General features: G+C 32.1%; 4 protein-coding genes and 1 non-coding gene across 5 annotated transcripts; 4 read left to right on the top strand and 1 right to left on the bottom strand.

Annotated features, from left to right (window-relative positions):
* The first annotated feature begins 3566 nt into the window (after positions 1-3566).
* On the top strand, positions 3567-3666 carry LOC130512218 (small nucleolar RNA snoR109). The gene has a single exon (XR_008945775.1). It is a non-coding gene; the product is annotated as a small nucleolar RNA snoR109 (small nucleolar RNA).
* A 2261-nt stretch (positions 3667-5927) lies between these two features.
* On the top strand, positions 5928-7245 carry LOC108850324 (putative F-box/kelch-repeat protein At3g27910). Its single transcript, XM_057007973.1, is given in 6 exon segments — positions 5928-5973; positions 6172-6218; positions 6220-6304; positions 6307-6555; positions 6744-6973; positions 6976-7245. Coding segments are annotated over 6 exon segments (927 nt in total).
* A 1153-nt stretch (positions 7246-8398) lies between these two features.
* LOC108849441 (NADPH:quinone oxidoreductase) lies at positions 8399-9574 on the top strand. The gene is made up of 3 exons (XM_018622995.2): positions 8399-8595; positions 8684-8875; positions 9098-9574. Exons 1-3 carry the CDS (start codon positions 8499-8501, stop codon positions 9397-9399), a joined length of 591 nt encoding a protein of 196 aa, XP_018478497.1. The 5' UTR covers positions 8399-8498; the 3' UTR covers positions 9400-9574.
* A 735-nt stretch (positions 9575-10309) lies between these two features.
* On the bottom strand, positions 10310-11690 carry LOC130510881 (uncharacterized). The gene has a single exon (XM_057007576.1). The coding sequence runs from the start codon at positions 11558-11560 to the stop codon at positions 10814-10816; it is 747 nt and encodes a 248-aa protein (XP_056863556.1). The 5' UTR covers positions 11561-11690; the 3' UTR covers positions 10310-10813.
* A 1182-nt stretch (positions 11691-12872) lies between these two features.
* LOC108808853 (homeobox-leucine zipper protein HAT5-like) lies at positions 12873-14117 on the top strand. Its single transcript, XM_057007974.1, has 5 exons — positions 12873-12880; positions 13139-13268; positions 13490-13550; positions 13671-13792; positions 13875-14117. The coding sequence occupies exons 1-5, from the start codon at positions 12873-12875 to the stop codon at positions 14115-14117; spliced, it is 564 nt and encodes a 187-aa protein (XP_056863954.1).
* Positions 14118-20412: the final 6295 nt, after the last annotated feature.

A 20412-nucleotide genomic window follows, 5' to 3' on the forward strand; every position in this document is an offset into this window, starting at 1 on the left:
CATAATATACTAACTTAAACTATATTGTTTTCAGAGTTATTCTTGGGTTCACTCCATAGGGTGAACCTAAAGGTTCACCAACCAATAGAAAATTGTCAATTTAGATTTAGTATCTTTTAATTAAAGAAACAAATAACTTGTCAAATTATATTATCTTTTCAAAATAAAATTTAAAAATAAATAAAAATAGTATATAAAAACGAATTAAAAAAAAATGTTGTCAACTAAACCCTAAACTCTAATACTAAACCCTAAACTCTAATTCTAAACCCTAAACCCTTGGGTAAACCCTAAACCCTTGGAAAAACACTAAACATGTTGTCAACAAAACACTAAACCCTAAATTATAATCCTAAACCATAAACCCTTGGGTAAAATCTAAACCCTTTGGTAAACTCTAACCCTTGGAAAAACAATAAACATTTGGATAAATTCTAAACTATAAATCTTAAACACTAAACTCTAAATCTTATAAATAAATATTTTTTAAAAATAATATTTTTTAGAACTATTGTTATTTTTATTTATTTAATCTTTTTATTTATTTTAAAAGCATAACATAATTTGGCAAATTATTTTGTTTCCTCAATTAAAAGATACTAGATTTAAAATAACAACTTCCTATTGGTTGGTGAACCTTTAGGTTCACTTTAGGGGGTGAATCCAAGAAAAAGTCTTGTTTTAATAGGATACCTTTCTATAACTACTAAGGAATTTGGCAAGGATGCTTTGCTTACGGACTTGAATTTTTTTCTTTCTCATAAAATCTGTTTTGTTGTTTCCCATTATGAGTTCACACTTTTTTATTTTGGTGTTTTTTCATTTGGTTATCTTTTAATTTTAATCTTTTATTTATAATATTTTTTCCCCATAATTACTTCCTAAATCAAATAAACATGATATTAAATATATATTAGAGGCCATTATCCAATTAAGTACATCATATTTTTTAAACACTGGAAAAAAATATTTATTACTATTACACAATTGTGAATTAATTTGATTTAGGACATAATTAATATATAGACCAAATTATTCTAAATATAAAGCAATAATTACAAGAATGATAGTAATGGCAACAAGGCCAAATATATCATGTATGTAGATTATATTCCATGTTCTAAAAATATATATTTCTAGATTCTACATATTTCCCTATAATATATTCTAAACAGGAAAATAACATTTAGTATTATTATAAAAAAATCCAATATATTATATACTGCACGTTTATATTATATTTATTAGACTTTAATACTTCTACAATGTACTTTTTTGATTTTATAAAATAAGTAAAGTTAGAAAATAAAATTTTAAAGTGCTTATCTCATCCCGCGCAGGGCGCGGATCTCACCCTAGTATAACATTATAACACTAAAACATTAATGAAAAATACATAATTTTATAAATTTTACAAAGTAACTATGAATACACACGTTTATATACTACTTGTTATATGGTTACGTTTTCCAAAATAATAATAGTTTGTTACATAAAAAGACATAATTAAAATAAAGGTTAATTTATATAACCGTCGATAAAAATGTAACTGTTATTTTTATTAATTTAGCAATGGAGGATTCACTAAACATTTTAGGAAGGCATTAAATTTTAATTTATTTAGTTTTTAGAGTTAAAGTAAAAAATGTGAAAACACATAAATACTGGAGATATGGGAGTAATCATCATTACGGTTAATTAAGATTCAATAATTACAAACTCTTGACCAAGGCTCACACATGAAAAATGAACAAATGCATGAATGCGAAACTGTATATTTAAGGCTAGGGCTGGGCGTTCGGATACCCATTCGGGTTTCGGTTCAGTCCATTCGGGTTTTGGATTTTCGGGGTCAAAGATTTCAGCCCCATTCGGATATTTCTAAATTTCGGTTCGGGTTCGGTTCGGATCTTTGCGGGTTTGGTTCGGGTTCGGATAACCCATTTAAAATGTTTTTAAATTTTTAAAATTCATTATATACTTTAAATTTTCAAAATCTATAAGAAAGATAATATATTACTCCCTCTGTTTTTTAAAGATCCATGTTGTAGGAAAAAATTTGTTTTAAAAAGATACATTTTTTACCTTTTCAATGTATTATTTAATGAAAATCTGTTAAATTCAAGAAAATTAATTGTGTTTATTGGATTTTTATTGGTTAAAGATTATGGAAAATTGTTATTCACAAAAATCAATGCATTTTTAATGTGATTTCTTAATATATGTGAAAAGTCTAGAATATGTATCTTTAAAAAACAGAGGGAGTACATATAAATTTTCATAATATATATGTCAAAATACCTTAATTTAACATATAAATTGTTTTTTTTTGAATATTTAGATAAAGAATCTATAGATATTTAAGTATTTTGGTGTTTTCAGTATACTTTAGCTATTTTAAACATTTACTTTTGACTATTTGCATATATTTTCTGAGTATTTTGGAAAACTTAAAGGTATCTTATATATTTTTAATATACATTATATATAAAAATAATATATATATTCACTACAAGAAAATAGCTCTATTGCAACAGAAAAATTGTGACGTTCATTTCCGTTAATAATTTGCTATGATTATTGCAATATTTTTGCAATAATGAATTTTCGTCACAGTTTCATCACAAATTTATTGTAAAATAACAACTATAACCGATGTTGCATATTTTCGTTACTAAATTGCAATCTTTTGCAACATAATCAAATATCTTGCGAATTTTGCAATAATCATTCAACATTTTTGAATCATTGCTAATTTGCAAACAAAATTATAAAAAAAATCTGGCAAATAATGTGACAAATGTTATATTTTTGTTATATGTTTTTATAGAAAAGGTCAATAGTTTTTTATATTAAATAGAAAAATATACAATCTATATTTATACTGTATATTTAAACATGTACACTATATTTTTAGAGTTTCAGATTCTTGAGATTTTGTTAACAGTTTTACACTATAGTATGGTTTACTTATTCCTGTTCATTAGACAAAATAATCATTTACATGTTGATTCAGTTTCTCTTCTCTCCAGCCAATGAAAAATCTTAGATATGCAACCTTATATAAAATTCTACGTACTCTTTCCTCAACTTTTTAAAAGTGTCGTTCAAGGTTTGATTAAAGTATTTTTTTGTTGATTAATAATACTCACATTTTAACAAAAAACAAAAATTGGACTTATGATGGGATTGGGCCTGATTTGTCATACAAATTAGTAACGACCCTTGACCATATGCTTTCCTTGTTTCTTCACCTGAAAAAAAAGAGAGAGAGAGAAAGAGTGGCGGTGGCTATCGGGAGGAGATCTACACGGCCAAACCAGATGGAGCTCCGGCGATAGCAGTTCAAGCTTGGATGATGCTCTCGGGCTTCCCCTGGTCTTCAATCTGTAGCAGAGAAGCTGAACCGACAACATATCCGAGCTTTGGTGATGGGTTCTTCTTCTCTTCTTCCTCCTCGGGGTTCTACTGTTTACATATGAGGACGACATGCATGTACAGAGGTAACTATTTTCTATCTGTGAACTTTGTTCTGTCGGTGAACTCTGTTCTTGAATTGGCCAATACGGCTGTAGCTAGATCAATTCAGAAGCTATCTGGCCGGTGGTCGCGAGAGAGGTTTAATCTCTCCGGTCGATTCATCTGCTTACCTAGTTTCTTACAATTTTTTTTTTAATTTTGGGTTATAGTTCAAAAAAAGAAAAAACTATGTTCTGTCTTTTCAAGATTGTGTACGGAACAGACCTGTGGTCCTGACTCTTTTCTGTCGTTTCATGGTTAGATTTTCTTTCTACTACTGCCAAACATATAGTTTCTTGTTGTTACTTGAGTCACTGCGTTTACTGGTTTTCTTATAGTTTTTACTCTCTTTTCAAGCATGTGTCTCTGTTTTAATTGATTTTCAGTAGATGACTTTGTTTAATTGCTTTAACGTTTTGAACTTTGTAACTACTAAAAACATTTTAGTCAAAAAAAAAACATTGAAAAAAAAATATTGACTTTGTTTAACTGCGTTTACTGTTTTTTTAGCAAAAAAAACTACTAAAAACATTTTAGTCAAATGTTGTTCCCGCCTTATATCTCATTTGCCGCTTGAATTTAGTTTGTTTAGAGAATATTATGCTAAAAAGATATGGATATATCCAATATCCAGAGGGTTTAGATTTTGTTGTTTTCAAATATATATATACAAAGCTTATACGGTGTTTTTTCTGCATCTCAGTTCTTTGAAAGCAACTCATCTCCAGATGGCAAATGAGGGTCAAAATCAAGGAGCAGACCAACCTATGAATGTCTTAGGTGTTCTTAATCACTCCAAAGTGAATGGATCATTGTGGTAAACGTTTTAGTTTATATATGAACGTCACGTTAAAGTTTTAGTTGCGTTATATTTTTATTTTTGTTTGTAGGTTCAAACGTGATGCTCTAATCGCTAATGAGATAACAACAATCATCCGATCTGATTTTCCTGGCCCGTATCGGAATTGGTCAACCACGCCGCTACATGTAAAAAAACGATGGTAGTACACGTTTAAGGTAAAACCGTGAGAATACCTTTTTATTGTTTTATGTTTGGTATCACTATAGAGATACTTATACCTAGTTTTATCTAAGCACTCTAACTTTTTTTTAATAATACATTCTCAGAGCAAATTCTCTTGGAATCATTCTCAGAGCAAGTCTCCATGGTAAAATGCCAGTCACCACCGAAAGCCACTTAGAAAATAATGAGTTCAAGAAAAAGGTAGAAAACATTTCTCAAAAAAATGAAGATATCAAGAAAGATTGAGCAAACTTGAAGGTTTGGAGAAAATGATTGCGATCCTTTGTCCCGCTATTATCTCCATGGGTGGCAACAACCAAGTTTAAATTAGCTCTTTTGTTATTTTTCTAAGATTTTATTAGTTTTTCTAGTTTTAAATTATTGCTGGTTTTTCTCTATTAATACATTGTTGAATTTTTCCAATATTTTATTTATTTAATAAAATTGATTTTTTGACATTTGTTTATTATAAAAAAAATATAACGTAAAAATAAACTATCCATCTAATATTTCTTATAACAGAATACTAAAACAATTAATCTATGCAGCATAGTTGATATCTACTAATTTATTAAAATATATTAATTGTTAACCATATAGAATTCACCGTAAAATAAATATGCACCAAATGTATTATTTAAAAGTAATTATAAGAAAATTTGCAACAACGTTTGCTATATCTCTTATAAAGCAAATTTTGTAACAATTTTAAATTGCAGCCATTGCAATTGTACCAAAAACATTTTTATATTTATTTTATTGCATTAATATTATTAAATTTCAAAAACAAAAATGTAAAATTTGCAATGTTGTTTACTACATATTTTACGTAGCAATGACTTGCAACTATATATGGTTACAGACTACGTTGTAAATATACAACAAAATTGCTATAAAAAATTGTTGCAATAATATGACATATATTGCAATATTTTAATTTGTTGTTAATTTTGCTACGTATATGCAACAAATACGAATTTGCAACATTCAAAAAGCAAGAAACCAAAATTTGTCACAATTTTATTGCAATTTCATATTTGCAACAATATATGGGTATATTGCAACAATATAGCACTATTGCAATATGACTATTTTCTTGTAGTGATTTAAGTATATAAATTTATTTCGGATACATTCGGGTACCCAAAATATTTTGGTTCGGATCGGGTTCGGTTTCGGTTCTTTAAATACCGAAATTTTGAACCCGTTCGAATATTTAATCAATTTCGATTCGGGTTCGGTGCTACTTTTTCGGATCGGGTTCGGTTTGGTTTTTCGGGTTCGGGTTTTTTGCCCAGTCCTATTTAAGGCACTAAATGAGTACTTTATAGTATATATATAAACTCAAGTGGGAACCATCAGATTCCTCGTACTTCTAAGAACGATGTCTTTCCCAGTTCTTGCAAACGCCGGAAACCCACCACCAAAATGTAACAAACCGACTGGTTCATCTCTTCCTCTTCCAGATGAAATCTCAATGATTTGCTTCGCGTACGTTCATGTGACTACCCTTCACTCTCTCAAGTCTCCAAGAATTTCAACCATCTCATCGCTTCCTCGGAGCTTAACCGCTTACGTTCACTCCATCAAAGCACCGAGAACGTTCTTTACATTGCCTTGAGATTCAGACACGACCAAAACCCTGTTTGGTACACTCTCAATCAAAAACCCTACAAAGAAAGAAGAGTCAAACTCTTTGAACCATAAGTTGGTTCCGTATCCTTCTTTCCCTTCTCTGCCTTGTTGGGGGTCTAATGTTATTGTCATTGGTCAAGAGATGTACGTTCTCGGTGGATGCATCCACGGTGAGATAACCACTAATGCTTTTGCTATTGATTGTATATCTCGCAAGTGTCGGTCTCTTCCTAGCATGCGTGTGGCTCGTGGCTGCGCTGCTTTTGGTGTTGTAGATGAGAAGATTTATGTACTTGGAGGATGTGAAAAGAAGAAGTCGTCGAAAGATTGGGTTGAGGTTTTCGACCTCAAGAATCAAACTTGGGAAAGCTTTCCAGGTTTGTTTCTTTTGTTTTTCTCTCTTTTTCAATACGAAAATTTTCTAGACCAAGTTACGTAATATTCTAGACATAAAATCACATAATTTTCATGTAATATTAATTTCGTCTTAATGGATCATGCGACCTTTAACTTTTGCCTAGAATGCTCTTCCAATTCAGCTAACGTTATTTGGTATGCTTTCCAGGTGTGTGCAACAAAAAGTTGCACGAGGTAACGCTCAATAGTTTTGTGATGAACGAGAAGATTTACATAATGGATTGTAAGAGAAGCTTTGTGTATGATCCGAAGAAAAATAAATGGGAGAGGGAAAACTCGTTGAACAGTGAATGGCAAGTTGGTTCGTGCGTTATTGGCAACATGTTGTACACTTTCGGAATTGAGAATGGAATAAGCGTGTACGATCCGAAAGCTAGGACATATGGAGATCACTGAAAGGTGTTGATGAGGATCTACCTGACATGCGTGGTATTCAAGGAGGGTCTAGGATGGCGAATCATGGAGGGAAACTAGTGATTTTGTTTCAGCGTGATGATGAAATTAGGGGGGAAGTAAAGATTTGGTGTACAGAGATTGCGTTGGAGAGGCGTGGACAAGGAGAGCTTTGGGGGAAGGTTTTGTGGTTTAATATTGTAGCTACTTTTAAAAGTTCTCCCACCATTGTTCAATGTTTAGATGTCATCATATGATTAATTATGTATGCTTTCGTAGTTGAGTATGCTAGACTTTGTGTTTTCCTTATCTCATATCCTTTCTCTAATGAATTCAACCCTTTTGATTTTCTACTTTTAATCCACAATCAATAAACTACAGCAACAAAACTAAATATTGGTTGGTTCCTCTTCAACTTAGCTCTCGAGGCTTCTCCTTAAGCCGGTGCATGATTAGTCCACCCCTTCCAAAACGCCATGGGACACACCACTTTAATTTATTCATTGAAAACCGTTTCTGTACTCTATTACCATACCTAGATGTTAACCAAGTTTTAAATTGCAACCAAAAAAAATAATTAAAAACTTCAAATAGTCTATCTACTTGTATGTTTGATCTTAATTTTTTTTTCTCTAGTTCAAGGTTTATTACCTTTATATTGAATGGTAATTTTAATTATAAATATTTCAGATTGAAGGCATTTCATAAATATGTGAATTATTCCTTTTTAGTCTACGTTATTTAACTTATATGTAATGTTTTGGAAAACGGACCAAATTGACTCGATTTTGTTGGGTCAACGATCGAACCAGTTCACCCGAATTTTAAATTTTAATTTAAATTTTAATTTAAATTAAATATATATATATATATAACTATAAAATTATTTTGATACATTTATATCATTTATTAGAATTTAAAAATGATATGAAAATAAAATAAAATAATCAAAAATAATATAAAATGCGATGAAAACTAATTTATTTAGATAAATATTAAAAATAATTTGATTCTTTTATGAATTTTTTTTAAAATGTTCAGTATGTTATCTGTTTAACTTGAGTATGACAAAATCAGATTTTAATATCGAGCCGAGTTACCGGTTTTAGCGAATTTAATTAGTTTTTAATCAGGTTTATCGGTTTAATTCAAATCTGGTTTTTACCACAGCTCGAAACTGATTTAAAGAGCGAGTCACAATCCGACTGGTTCAACCTTCCGGTTCAAAACCATGCTTATATGTTTGTTTTCGTCTTCAAAAAAATGCTGGGTTTGTTAGCCGAACCGGAGCCGGTAAGCTCAAAGTTTGTTCCGGTTATCTTTCGGCCTTTGGATTTTTTTTAGAAAAGTCAATACTAATTTAAGAAAACCGATGATGTCATTAGTCACTAAAACATTATTACTAGTCCATTAGAAAAGTATACAAGAGGAGCACTAGATTCTAATCGCACCACCCCTCACCTAAAATCTAATCTTTATCATCCTTCTCCACCTCTAATCGGATAAAAACATGGAGGCAGTAACGGCGATGAAGCCACTGATCAGAGTCGCTGCTATCTCCGGTTCTCTCCGGAAAGGCTCTTTCAACACCGGTCTCCTCCGCGCCGGTATATATATATATATATATTCCTTTTTCTTTAATACTCGGTTTTCGTTTTTTTTTTGCGATGACGTTTTGGGTTTTTTTATAATCAGCGATCGAATTGACGAAGGAATCGGTACCGGGGATGCAGATTGAGCATATAGACATATCTCCGTTGCCGTTGATCAACACCGATCTGGAAACCAACGGGACTTACCCTCCCGTCGTCGAAGCTTTCCGGCAGAAGATCCTTGAAGCCGATAGCATTCTCTTCGCTTCCCCTGAGTACAACTTCTCTGTCGCAGGTAAAAACCCTTTTCCTTGTTTGCCATAAAGATGGTTTCTTTATATAAAAAAAAGGCTTCAGTTTGAGGTTTCTTCTTTTAGCTTTGGTTTTGTTACAAGACACAGTATGTTTCTTTTGCCTTGTTGTTGTGTCGTTATAAAGTAGTATTTAAGACATGCGATGTGAGATGTCTGAATATAAACTTTTGCGCTGTGTTTATTATTGCTTGTTGCTATACCAGCTCCACTTAAGAACGCGATCGATTGGGCCTCGAGATCACCTAACGTTTGGGCTGACAAACCTGCTGCCGTCGTAAGCGCCGGTGGAGGTTTTGGTGGAGGAAGGTCGCAGTACCATCTTCGACAGATCGGAGTGTTCCTTGATCTTCATTTCATCAACAAACCGGAGTTTACTATCAATGCGTTTCAGCCGCCTCAGAAGTTCGATGCTGAAGGGAACTTGGTCGATGAAGTGGCTAAGGAGAGGTTAAAACAAGTGCTTGTCTCGTTACAGGCTTTTACTCTGCGACTTCAAGGTAAGTGAGTGGAGGGGAAGTACTTGAGATCGTTTGTGTGAGTGAAAATAATGTCGATTCTTGTGAGATAAGAAACAGTGTATTTGCCACTTGTCCTATCAATATTTCTATTTCTCATTAATATCGTATGTGTTGGCATATGATACAACTATGTTTATTAAACGAGTGATGCTTTTTGTTTCATATTTCCTCTTAAATAAGAAAGTGATAGATTTAGCATGGGAAATTCGGCTACGAAACTAAAAAATAGTTTTTAGATTTCTTATTTTAAAACTCAAGATACAATTATCAGTGTGCAATAATAACATTCCCACTGTTTTAAGTTTTATAGCATAGATTTTCCACCTAATTTCCGAAATCCCACTTAGAAAAAATTCCACTTACGTAATTTGAACTAGAGTCATAAAAGAGAAAATGAAGTTAAGTCACGGAGTGGAAATGTGGAATCAATGATTTCAGTTAAAAACGCATGCATGAGTTTGGTCTCCACTCTCCACAGAATTTTGGGAAGCTACTCAGAAAGAAATGGTAAAATGGAATTTGGAAGTAGTGCAGAGGGAGTAATTTTTATACAGTAGCTTTTAAAAATATTACAGTAACATTGTAAATAGCTGCATTCACAAATTCAGAAAAAGCTCGCCTATGATAACTACGCTTATCTTTAATAATGGTGTCGTCCAACTAGGAATGTATACTTTTACTATAGTTTACGGAATGGGGGTATATACTCTATAGCCTGTATGTAGATCATGGGCCTAGCCAATTACTTTAATCAAGAAAACATCATTCATTCGCAGTGAGTAGATAGCATTTACGTTGCCGAGTTAGGAATGTGTACTACTTACATTCTGTAGCTGACTCTACTACTCTAAGCGACAATGATTTTTATCAAGACATTAAACCTTTGCAGTTAGTAGATGGCAGGCATTGAAAAGACGGTTCATTGCTATTTCCTTGCAAACAAAAAAAAAATCTAAAGAAATAAAGTAGTACATGTGTCATTATATTGATGTATGATGTCCATCTATATTCATTTACATTCGTGTTTCTTCCCTCAACAGAGAAGTGCACACTTGATTAAAAACACGTGGCAACTTGCAAATCTCGACGCTTTTTCAATATCTGCAACTACATTTACAGCAAATCATGAACCCAAAATATATTTAAAAATTACAACATCGTATGAACATGATTAACTATGCACAACCGCAGGGGAAAAAAATAGTATAATCGAAGACGTAATTATTAAACAGAGTCATCTACTACATCTTTTACAAGCAATAGTTTATTAGATACGAATGTGAACTCGTTATACTTTTTATTAGAAAGTAAATAAACAAACAAAAAAAAACTGCCGAATAGATCCAAAGAGAGTAGGAGATTGTTTGTTGTTGTTGTTTTGTTATTAGGGATAAGATGAGATTAGAAGGGAGGAAAAGTTTTGCTGAAACGGCTAACGTTGGAGAAAAGTCCGACAAGATCTTGCTTGTACGGAAGATAAGATCTTTTCTTGTCTTCTTCCTTGATCGCTTTGTTCCTCAAGTAAAACTTCTCATGTGCCGAAACCTTCTCCTTCTTGTTCGCCGTCGTCTTCGGAGAAGATGAAGAAGGTTCGTTTCTATTGTTACTCGAATCCAAGAAGTGGAGTGATTGTTTCCCGTCGCTGCGACTTCTCTTGAGCAGATCTCTGATTCTCCACCCTCTCTTCGACCACGCCGACGACGACGTCGAAGACGATCCCGTCGATTTGCTCTTTCTGCATCCTCCGCTCGGAGACATCTCCGCCGCTGATCTCGCCGGCGTCCACGGGCAGTAGATCTCGCTCGGGATCGTGTCTAAATCATCTTCCTCCTCCGACGACGAGTACGCCACTGATGGCTCGTTGCGGTCGCGGAGGAGTAGATCTTTTAACGGAGTCACCACAACCGCCTCGTGTTCGGACAGGAGAGTCTGGTCGAAAACAGGGAAGACCAATCCTCCACCGTCGCTGGGAGAAGAAGAAGGAGGCGTTTGGAGGATCGCGAACTCGAATTCTTCGTTTCCTTTCTCTTTATAATCGTCGTTACAGACTCGTGCGGCGATCTCGGAGAGTCGATCGCCGGAGTATGTGCTGAAGCTAGGTGAAAACGACGCCGTGGAGGCACTATAGTCATCATCTATCTTCTCCATCTTCTTAAAGAAGCTTCTCTTATTACTCTCTTGTGTGTGAATCGTCTTCTTCTTCTTCAGTTGACAAACCAAAAGAGCGTGAGAGAGAGAGAGAGGTTTTGTTTAATGGAGTTTTTTTTTTTTTTTTGTCATCTTGTGTAAACAGCCGTATATATAGGAGAAGCGGTTGGGGCACATGTAAATGGCAATTTCTGTAATTATTATGCTTAATTTTTTAATTTGCATCAGAACTATATGATATATATCTCAAGCAATAACGTGGACTTTCTAGAATCGTATCCCGCTACTTGATCTGGAGGTTTTCCGTGTAGATTTTTTTTGATTACATTTAAATCAATCTGACAATGATGTATGTTTACGATAATAAACTATTTTAAACAAATACCAGCCATCCAATTGTAATCGAAATAATAATACAATTTAGTTTTCTGGACCCATTTGTAATTGTATCTTTTTTTTTCAATTTGTGGATATTATAGTTTTTCATTATGCCACATAGAGGGATCAATCAATCAAATCAACACTTGCGCTCTGATTACTTAGCCATGTTTAAGTAATACTTACTAACTAGATTTTGATCCGCGCTTTGGAAGCGCGGAATATTTTACGATGAAAAATTTCACTAGTAATTTAAGAAATATTTTGGTAATTTTTAAAGAGTGTGTATTTAAAATATTTTTGCATTTAAATCAGTGTTTTTAAATTCAACCTGATTGTGATTATACCGATTAATCCGGAGATCTGACAATTTAATTTAGGTTTTTAAAATATACATATTAAAAAAAAATCACTAAAACCCAAGACTAACCGATTGAACTGATGGATGACCGATATGTAATCTAATTAGATTTAAATTGTAATAGTTTCATAATTTGTAATCTTATAATCCAAATTTTAAAGTTTATTATTTTGCAATTTATGAAATTATAACGTTTCTACAAAATTTTAAAGAGAAAATGATATATATAAAATAACTAAGATTAATTATTGTATTGTTTGGAAACATTGATAGTAGTATAAAAATATATTGTTTGGAAACATTGATAGTAGTATAAAGAAATAAGTATATTGTTTGGAAACATGGATAGTAGTATAAAGAAATGAACATTAGTGATTTAATGTAGGTTTAACTATAAAGTATAAAGGTGTATTTAATTTAAAAACTTACAAAATAAATGGTAGGTCCAACAAAAATGTTTCTGTTTTAATAAGATAGATAATTTGTATATCTATTAATTTCGTATGTGATGATGTATTACTATTTGTATTGTTGAAAAGTTTGTTTGTAGTCCAAGCAGCCCATTATGAGGAAATGCGTACGTAATTGCTGACTAAACAAGAAGAACCATTAATCATGGCTGCTGCGCTGCATCAAATTCTTTTTCTATATTTTTATTATTTCTTTGGGGAAATTTCAAAAATACACTATGTTAGGTACCACAATTCACATATACCACTAATTAAATAGATTTTTCAAAAATACCACATTGATGAATGGTTTAAAGACTAAACTAACCTTTTCATTGTCATCTTCTATCTCCGTATATCTCATCTCCATCGCCTCTCCGATCTCTTCAGTTTCATCGACATCGCTAGATCTCCTCACTTTCCGTTGATCGTCATTGCCTCTCCGTTGATCGTCATCGACATCGACATCGTCATCGCTTGGCTGCCGTCGTCTTCAACGAGTCATGCCGTCGTCGTCGTGGTACAGCTTCGTTTTACTCGTTTGATTACCAGTTGCGTATCGAAAATAGGGTTGTAAATTGGGAACAGTGCAATGGGAGGCTCTGATAGATATGGATACTTCTAAAGGCTCGTAACTTCTTAGTATTTCAGGTGCTTGATTCTTCCTGATTTGAAGAGAATTTGGTTTTTGTTTCGATAATTGGGAATAATTCAAGTGGTTTTGATTTCGATTTTGTGTAGCATGATTTTGATGGAATCCAAATCATGTTGTTCATCGGTAATCTCAATCCAATAGTCCAAGGTTATTATTTTCTCTGTTTTCACTCATTATTGAACTTTGACTTTTGGCTATTGTATATGAAATTTAAATACATGCCAAGAAGTTAGTATTAACTTTGGTCTCTGATTTGGAATGGAGCAGGATCGATGATGAACATGGAGGAATCATCAAAGAGAAGATCTTTCTATTGCTCCCCTGACGATCTTCTCTACGACGACGACTATTATGACGAGCAAACACCCGACAACCTTACTCATGAACATGTTTTTATTTTTCTGTTTTTATGTATCTGGTAGTTGAGAAAGAGTATTCTTAATTGGAAAATTATCATTGATGATTTCAAAGGTACCTCTACTGGAGAAAAGCTTCGAAACAGAGAACAAGCTGGAGCCAGAGCGCAAGACTCAGCTTGCCAAGATGCTTGGTCTTCAGCCTAGGCAAGTTTCTGTCTGGTTTCAAAACCGGCGTGCTCGTTGGAAAACCAAGCAGCTCGAGAGAGACTTCAATCTCCTAAAGTCCTCTTATGACCAACTCCTCTCTAACTACGACTCCATCCCCAAGGACAACCATCTCCTCAGATCATATTAAAACATTACTGATCATAATTAACTCCCCTTTATTTATATTTCTATAAATGATTTATAAACCCTTGTATATTTATAATGGTTTACAAAACAATTAATTAGACTTTATAATAGTTTATAAAATCAGTCTATAAGGCTTTCTAAATAAATTATTAAAGTATAATTCATTTATAAGAGTTTGTAAAATCAGTCTATAAGGCTTTGTAAGGATTACAAATAACTTATAAATGTTTATAAATCATTTTTAAAGATTTAGAAATCATTTATAAACCTTTATCAATATTTAATATATATTTCTATAAATGATTTATAAACCCTTATATATTTTTAATGGTTTATAAAACAATTAATAAGACTTATAAGAGTTTATAAAATCAGTCTATAAGGTTTTCTAAATAAATTATTAAAGTATAATTCATTTATAAGAGTTTATAAAATCAGTCTATAAGGCTTTGTAAGGATTACAAATAATTTATAAATGTTTATAAGTCATTTTTAAAGATTTAGAAATCATTTATAAACCTTTATCAATATTTAATATATATTTCTATAAATGATTTATAAACCCTTATATTTTTTTAATGGTTTATAAAAAAATTAATAATACTTTATAAGAGTTTATAAAATCAGTCTATAAGGCTTTCTAAATAAATTATTTTATAAACCCTTATATATTTTTAATGGTTTATAAAACAATTAATAAGACTTTTTAAGAATTTATAAAATCAGTCTATAAGGCTTTCTAAATAAATTATTAAAGTATAATTCATTTATAAGAGTTTATAAAATCAATCTATAAGACTTTGTAAGGATTACAAATAATTTATAAATGTTTATAAATCATTTTTAAAGATTTAGAAATCATTTATAAACCTTTATCAATATTTAATATATATTCGTCACGACTTACATAACTCTAGAACATTTTTTTTCAAGCAAGGTGATGACTTTGTCTTCTAATTCTACAATAATTTCCAATCTATTTTCTTTTTACAACTGTACATAATTTTGGATTATTTCTTCCTGGTCAGATTAGTAGACTCTCTAATACAGAAGCTTTGATTTTTGGTTAGCAGTCAACGGGACCGTCTGTTTCTTCAAATACTGAAGATTTTTTCTTACAAAGCAATTATAAGAAATACTCAACACAAGTACTTCTGTTAACTTGAACCATTGAGTTTGGTTTCGCAAGGATCCATATCATACAATGCTCTTTTCATGTTTCCTGGCAAGAACCACTAGATTCCCTTTCTCTGAAACTGGCTCTTTTTCTTCAAGGGAAATCAGCCTCTGCAACGAATGGAGCCTTTTATTAATCAGGTCTGATGATACAAAACTCTTTGTAGCATGGTTTTCTGCTTCAGTGTATCCGATCCTCTCTTTTCTAAGTGATAGCTCACAAAATATATATGTGTTTAATTGGAATCTTTTTTGCAGATGTTGGCTGAAGAACACTGGTGTAGTGATTGTGCTAAATGAGTAGGGAAGCCCCCTGGAAATCAACAAAGATGAAGAACAATTTGATTATTAACAAACTGAAACAAGATCCATAAAGAGGAATAAGGAAGAAAGGAAGCATATAACAGAAGAACAAGGTAAATAGAAAAAGAGGAGAAGAACGAGACTTGGAGTGGGAAGCTCCAGCGAAAGGAAGCTTGCACCATCTCCTACACGCCGTATTGAACCAGCTTGCCTTCTCGCAATTATTAAGATATCCCAGCAAAGCTATTCAATCTACAAAACACTAAATTAGATTCGTTTTGAGACTGAGAAATAACAGAAAACAAATAATCTAAGCTAGTTAGTGATGGCGTAAGAGATGGCTAAAGCAGTGCAGACACCATTGCCAGAACCAGACATATCCTCTCCAAGTAATAGCTTCGAAAACCTTTCCTTCATCATCTCAATCTCTGCATTAGTCAAAACAACAAGAAGAAGAAACAGCATTAAAATACAAAACATCTCAATCTCTGCATTAGTCAAAGCTGCGAACTTTAATTCTCAAAATGTCAGTGAGGAATAAAAGCGAACACTTGATGGACGAACCTGAGACTGTTGATGGTTCCAAAGAGTCGGGGAGAATCTTCCTCTTATCTCGGTCGACATTCTTCACCGACCAACGAGACGACACCGGGGAATGCGTGAAATCCTCCGTACTGCTAGGGCTTTGCTCCTCCTCTTGTCTGGTCGCTTCCAAAATCAGAAAATCTGAGCTGCAGCAGCTGCTTTCTCTTCCCTTCTCTCCCACTTGTTGCATCTCTATTCTCAATTTCTCCGGCAAAGAACCCACTATTACTACTCCGGTCTCTCTCTTCAACACAGTCTCCGATTTCTTAAGAAAAAAAGAAGTTGCTCGAAGATGTGAAATCAAACGCTCGAAGGAGGAGCCTCACTCTCACTGTAGATATTCTCGTGAGAGTGACAAGATGCAGATTCGAATTCTAAATTGAATTTGAGGCGTACTTTTTGATCTCACAGTCACAGATCGGAGAAGATATCTCCGGCGAGAGAAACATGTGGTGAGGGAGAAGGAGAGGTTTAATTATTTAAGGGTACAACAGTAATTTGAATCATTAAAAATATGGTGGTATAGTTGGTTAGTGTATAATTGAAAAGTGGTACCATGGAAATGGTATTAGTGGCAATTTTCCAACATTTTTTGTATCTTAGCTCTTTTTGTTTGATTTTATATTATTAAAAGATATTAAACAATCAGATTAACCATATAATAAAAAAATTAGATTTTTTCTTATATGTTATATTTTTGATTTTTTAAATGATTATAAATTATTAGAAATTTTAAAATACCACTTTGAAATTTTTGTGATCAATGATTTAATTTGTTTTGTTATAATAAGATACGAATGATCATAAAATTGTATTAATTTGAATTTTTATTTAATAAATATTCAAATTAAATAATATATATTCAGCTAATGACTTAAAGTAAGAAAATATGTTGCATCAATTTAGTCTTTCAGTTGAAATCCTTCAAAACTATGTGGAAAACTAAGATCAAAATAATTCAATATTTGGAAACAATGTGATAAAACCATTAAAATGGTTTTTAGTAATGTTAAAGTAAAATATTAAAAAAATTGTAGAAACCCGTTCTTGTAATAAAAATCCACTTGATGACCACATTACGAGTTTTATAGATATAAAAAGATGATAAAAAATTTAATCGCAAATTGATCAGACTCATTGTAAATTCAAAATAGATTTAGGTCCACAATTACAATTACAAATGCTAAACCCAATATATAGATAATACTATATGCATATTAAAAAAAATTCAGACACATATGCATATGGGGAAATTTCATGTTTACACTTTCCCTCATACCACAATTCATTTATACACTTTTCATTAATGAGCAAATTACAATAGTACCCATGATTGGTTTCTCTTTCGCGTGATTCATCTTCTCCTCTCCTTCGACGAGTTCCGGCATCTCTCTCACACACTACCAACGACGAAATCGACGACTCCGGCGATGAAATCGATGATTCCAGCGACAAAATTGACGACTCCGGTGACGAAATCGACGAATCCGGTGACAAAACCTTAGTCTTCCAGTTCTCAGTCAAGCACGAGCAAAAGCTTGACTGTGGTGGTGGCTACATGAAGCTTCTCAGTGGTGATGTTGCTCATCTTCTATATCTCCGCCGTCGTCTTCCTCCGTCCTCTATGCCGGCAAATGTTACTCCTTTTCTTAGCTTGTGTGATTGGTCTTAGACAAAAGGTGTATGCTTTGTGTGTGTACCCAGTGTGTTTTGTTTTGCCCTTAGAATTGTTGAAAACGATACTTTAAGAACTAGTGTTCACTTGAGGAATCTACTTAAGAGGTGGATTTTGATTTAAAGGTTATTATTGTAGAATCAGGTGAAGATGGTCAGGAAGTTCAAGTTCCTCCGAGTCTCCACATCAATGGCACTTCCGTTGTAAATCATTCTATCTTGTTACCAACAAACTAAGAGCAAAATATCAACATTCGGAATATATCTTCTCTAGTCACAAGTGTCACACTGTCTCCTCCTCCTCCTATACATTTTCTTGGCTATACGCTTCCTCAAGGACATCCTTGTCACACGTTCACCTTACCTCCCCCACCTGCCGAAAATAAAAGGACTGGACCTCGCCGTAAGTCTTGATTGTTGTTGGTTGAATATATCTGAGATTTTAGGAAACGTTTTGTAAGAAAATATGTTCCATAACGTTACGTATTGGTACAGCGCTTATGTTTCCTCTAGAATCACTGGTTCGTCCACACTTCCTCTAGAATCACTGGTTAGCCTAATCGTCCACACGTTATTTTCATTGATGGACACTGCACGGTACACTCCTCTTCTTGGTAGTTTGTTTCGTTAGATGAATCTAGTAGGAGTTTTCATGTCCATGTTGTGAAACATTTTATTGCAGACGCAGCTAGAAGAAACATGGTCAGCTTTGTTTTCAGGGATCAGATACACAAAGAACTCACCAAACCGGTTTGTTTCCGCCACACCATTCTCTCACCGTTGGGATACGAGACCGCGCTTTTGAAGGGCTTGTCTGGAGAGATTGACTGCAACGGAGAATCAGCTCACAGTCTGTGGCTAGACCCTGACAACACAAAAACCGTGATGCTCTCAAAGGTGGTTTCATTGCTCAAATGCCTGTGCTAGTAGCAGATTTTCCAGTTATGGATGCTTCTATAGCTTATCGATGGATGCAGCAGTATAATAAATAGGTTAGGCATCCAATTCGGTCGTAGTCGTTAGATGAAGGCCATTTACATGGAGATGCATTACTATTTATAAGCCTTTATTAATACTTTTATGGTTTCTTTTGAATTTAAATAATTTTATAAGGTTTTATAAGTTATTTATAATATTATATAAACTATTTATAAGACTATATAAACTATTTATAAACCTTTAAAATGATCTATAAACATCTTATAAATGATCTATAAATAATTATAAATGATTTATAAACCATTACAAATGATTTGTAATATCTTATAAACAATTCATAAACCCTTATAAGTAATGCATAAACCCTTATACATGATTCTAATAACAAATAAAATTATAAAGATATAATTTATAAAGGTCTATAAAGTAAATAAAAATATTTATTTATAGTTTATAAACCATTTATAAAGGCTTATAAAGATTTATAAAAATATTATAAAGGCTTTATAAAAAAAATATAAAAGGTATGAAAATTGTTTAGAGAGTTTTCTTGAGCTGTTTGAAAATATCTATTCTGGTAAATCAGTTTATAACACTTATAAAACTAAAATTAGTCAATAACAATAATAAATTAACTTAAAGCCTCAAATATCACTTTATAAGCCACAAATCAGTTTATAAGGCCTTATAAATCAATTTATAAAAATTTATAAGTATATATAAACTGTGTTTCCTTTGTAAAAATTTAAATCTTTTGTGTTTCAGTTATAAAATCTTATAAAAAGTGTACCCATTAATAAAAGTTTATAATTATTTATAAGTATTTACAAATTGGTTAAGAACAAATAATACTTTTTTACAGACTATAAAATTAGTTTTTAAAAATTGGTTTAGAGTTTTTTTTATAAAAAGTTCATAATTGGTATAACAGACATACCATTTATAATAGTTCATAGAGACATAAAACTATTTATAAATCATTTAAGGGTTAACTTAATCGTTTATAAGGGTTAATAAAATCATTTATATGGATTAAAAAGCATATTAAAACATTACTGATCATAACTCCCCTTTATTTATAAGACTTCACAAATCAATTCATAGGGGTTTATAAATTAATTTATAAGAGTTTATAAATCAATTTATAAGAGTTTATAAATCAATTTATAAGAGTTTATAAATCAATTTGTAAGAGTTTATATAATCATTTAAGAGTTTTGTAAGAGTTTATTAAAAAGAAAATTAGAAGGGTGTACAAAACCATTCAATTGCTTAAGAAAATTTAAAAGCATCATGGATATATGTGTAGTAGTAAGAGTTTATAAATCATTTAAAGAGATTTATTACATTTTTTACAACGAAAATTTATAAGAGTTTATAAGAGTGATAAATAACTATATAAGTGCTTATAAATAACTTTGTATAGGTTTATAAATAATATATATCAGATACAAAACTAGAAAATCATCAAATACTACAGGGTCAGCTTCATAAACCAATTATAAAAGTTTGTAGAAGTTTAAAAAGAGTTTATAAAGGGTTTATAAAATATTTAATAAGGGTTAATAATCAAGATTTATAAAAAACATTATAAAGATATAATTTATACAGGTCTATAA

Source organism: Raphanus sativus, chromosome 4 (assembly GCF_000801105.2).
Source record: "Raphanus sativus cultivar WK10039 chromosome 4, ASM80110v3, whole genome shotgun sequence".
Taxonomy (NCBI): Eukaryota; Viridiplantae; Streptophyta; class Magnoliopsida; order Brassicales; family Brassicaceae; genus Raphanus; species Raphanus sativus.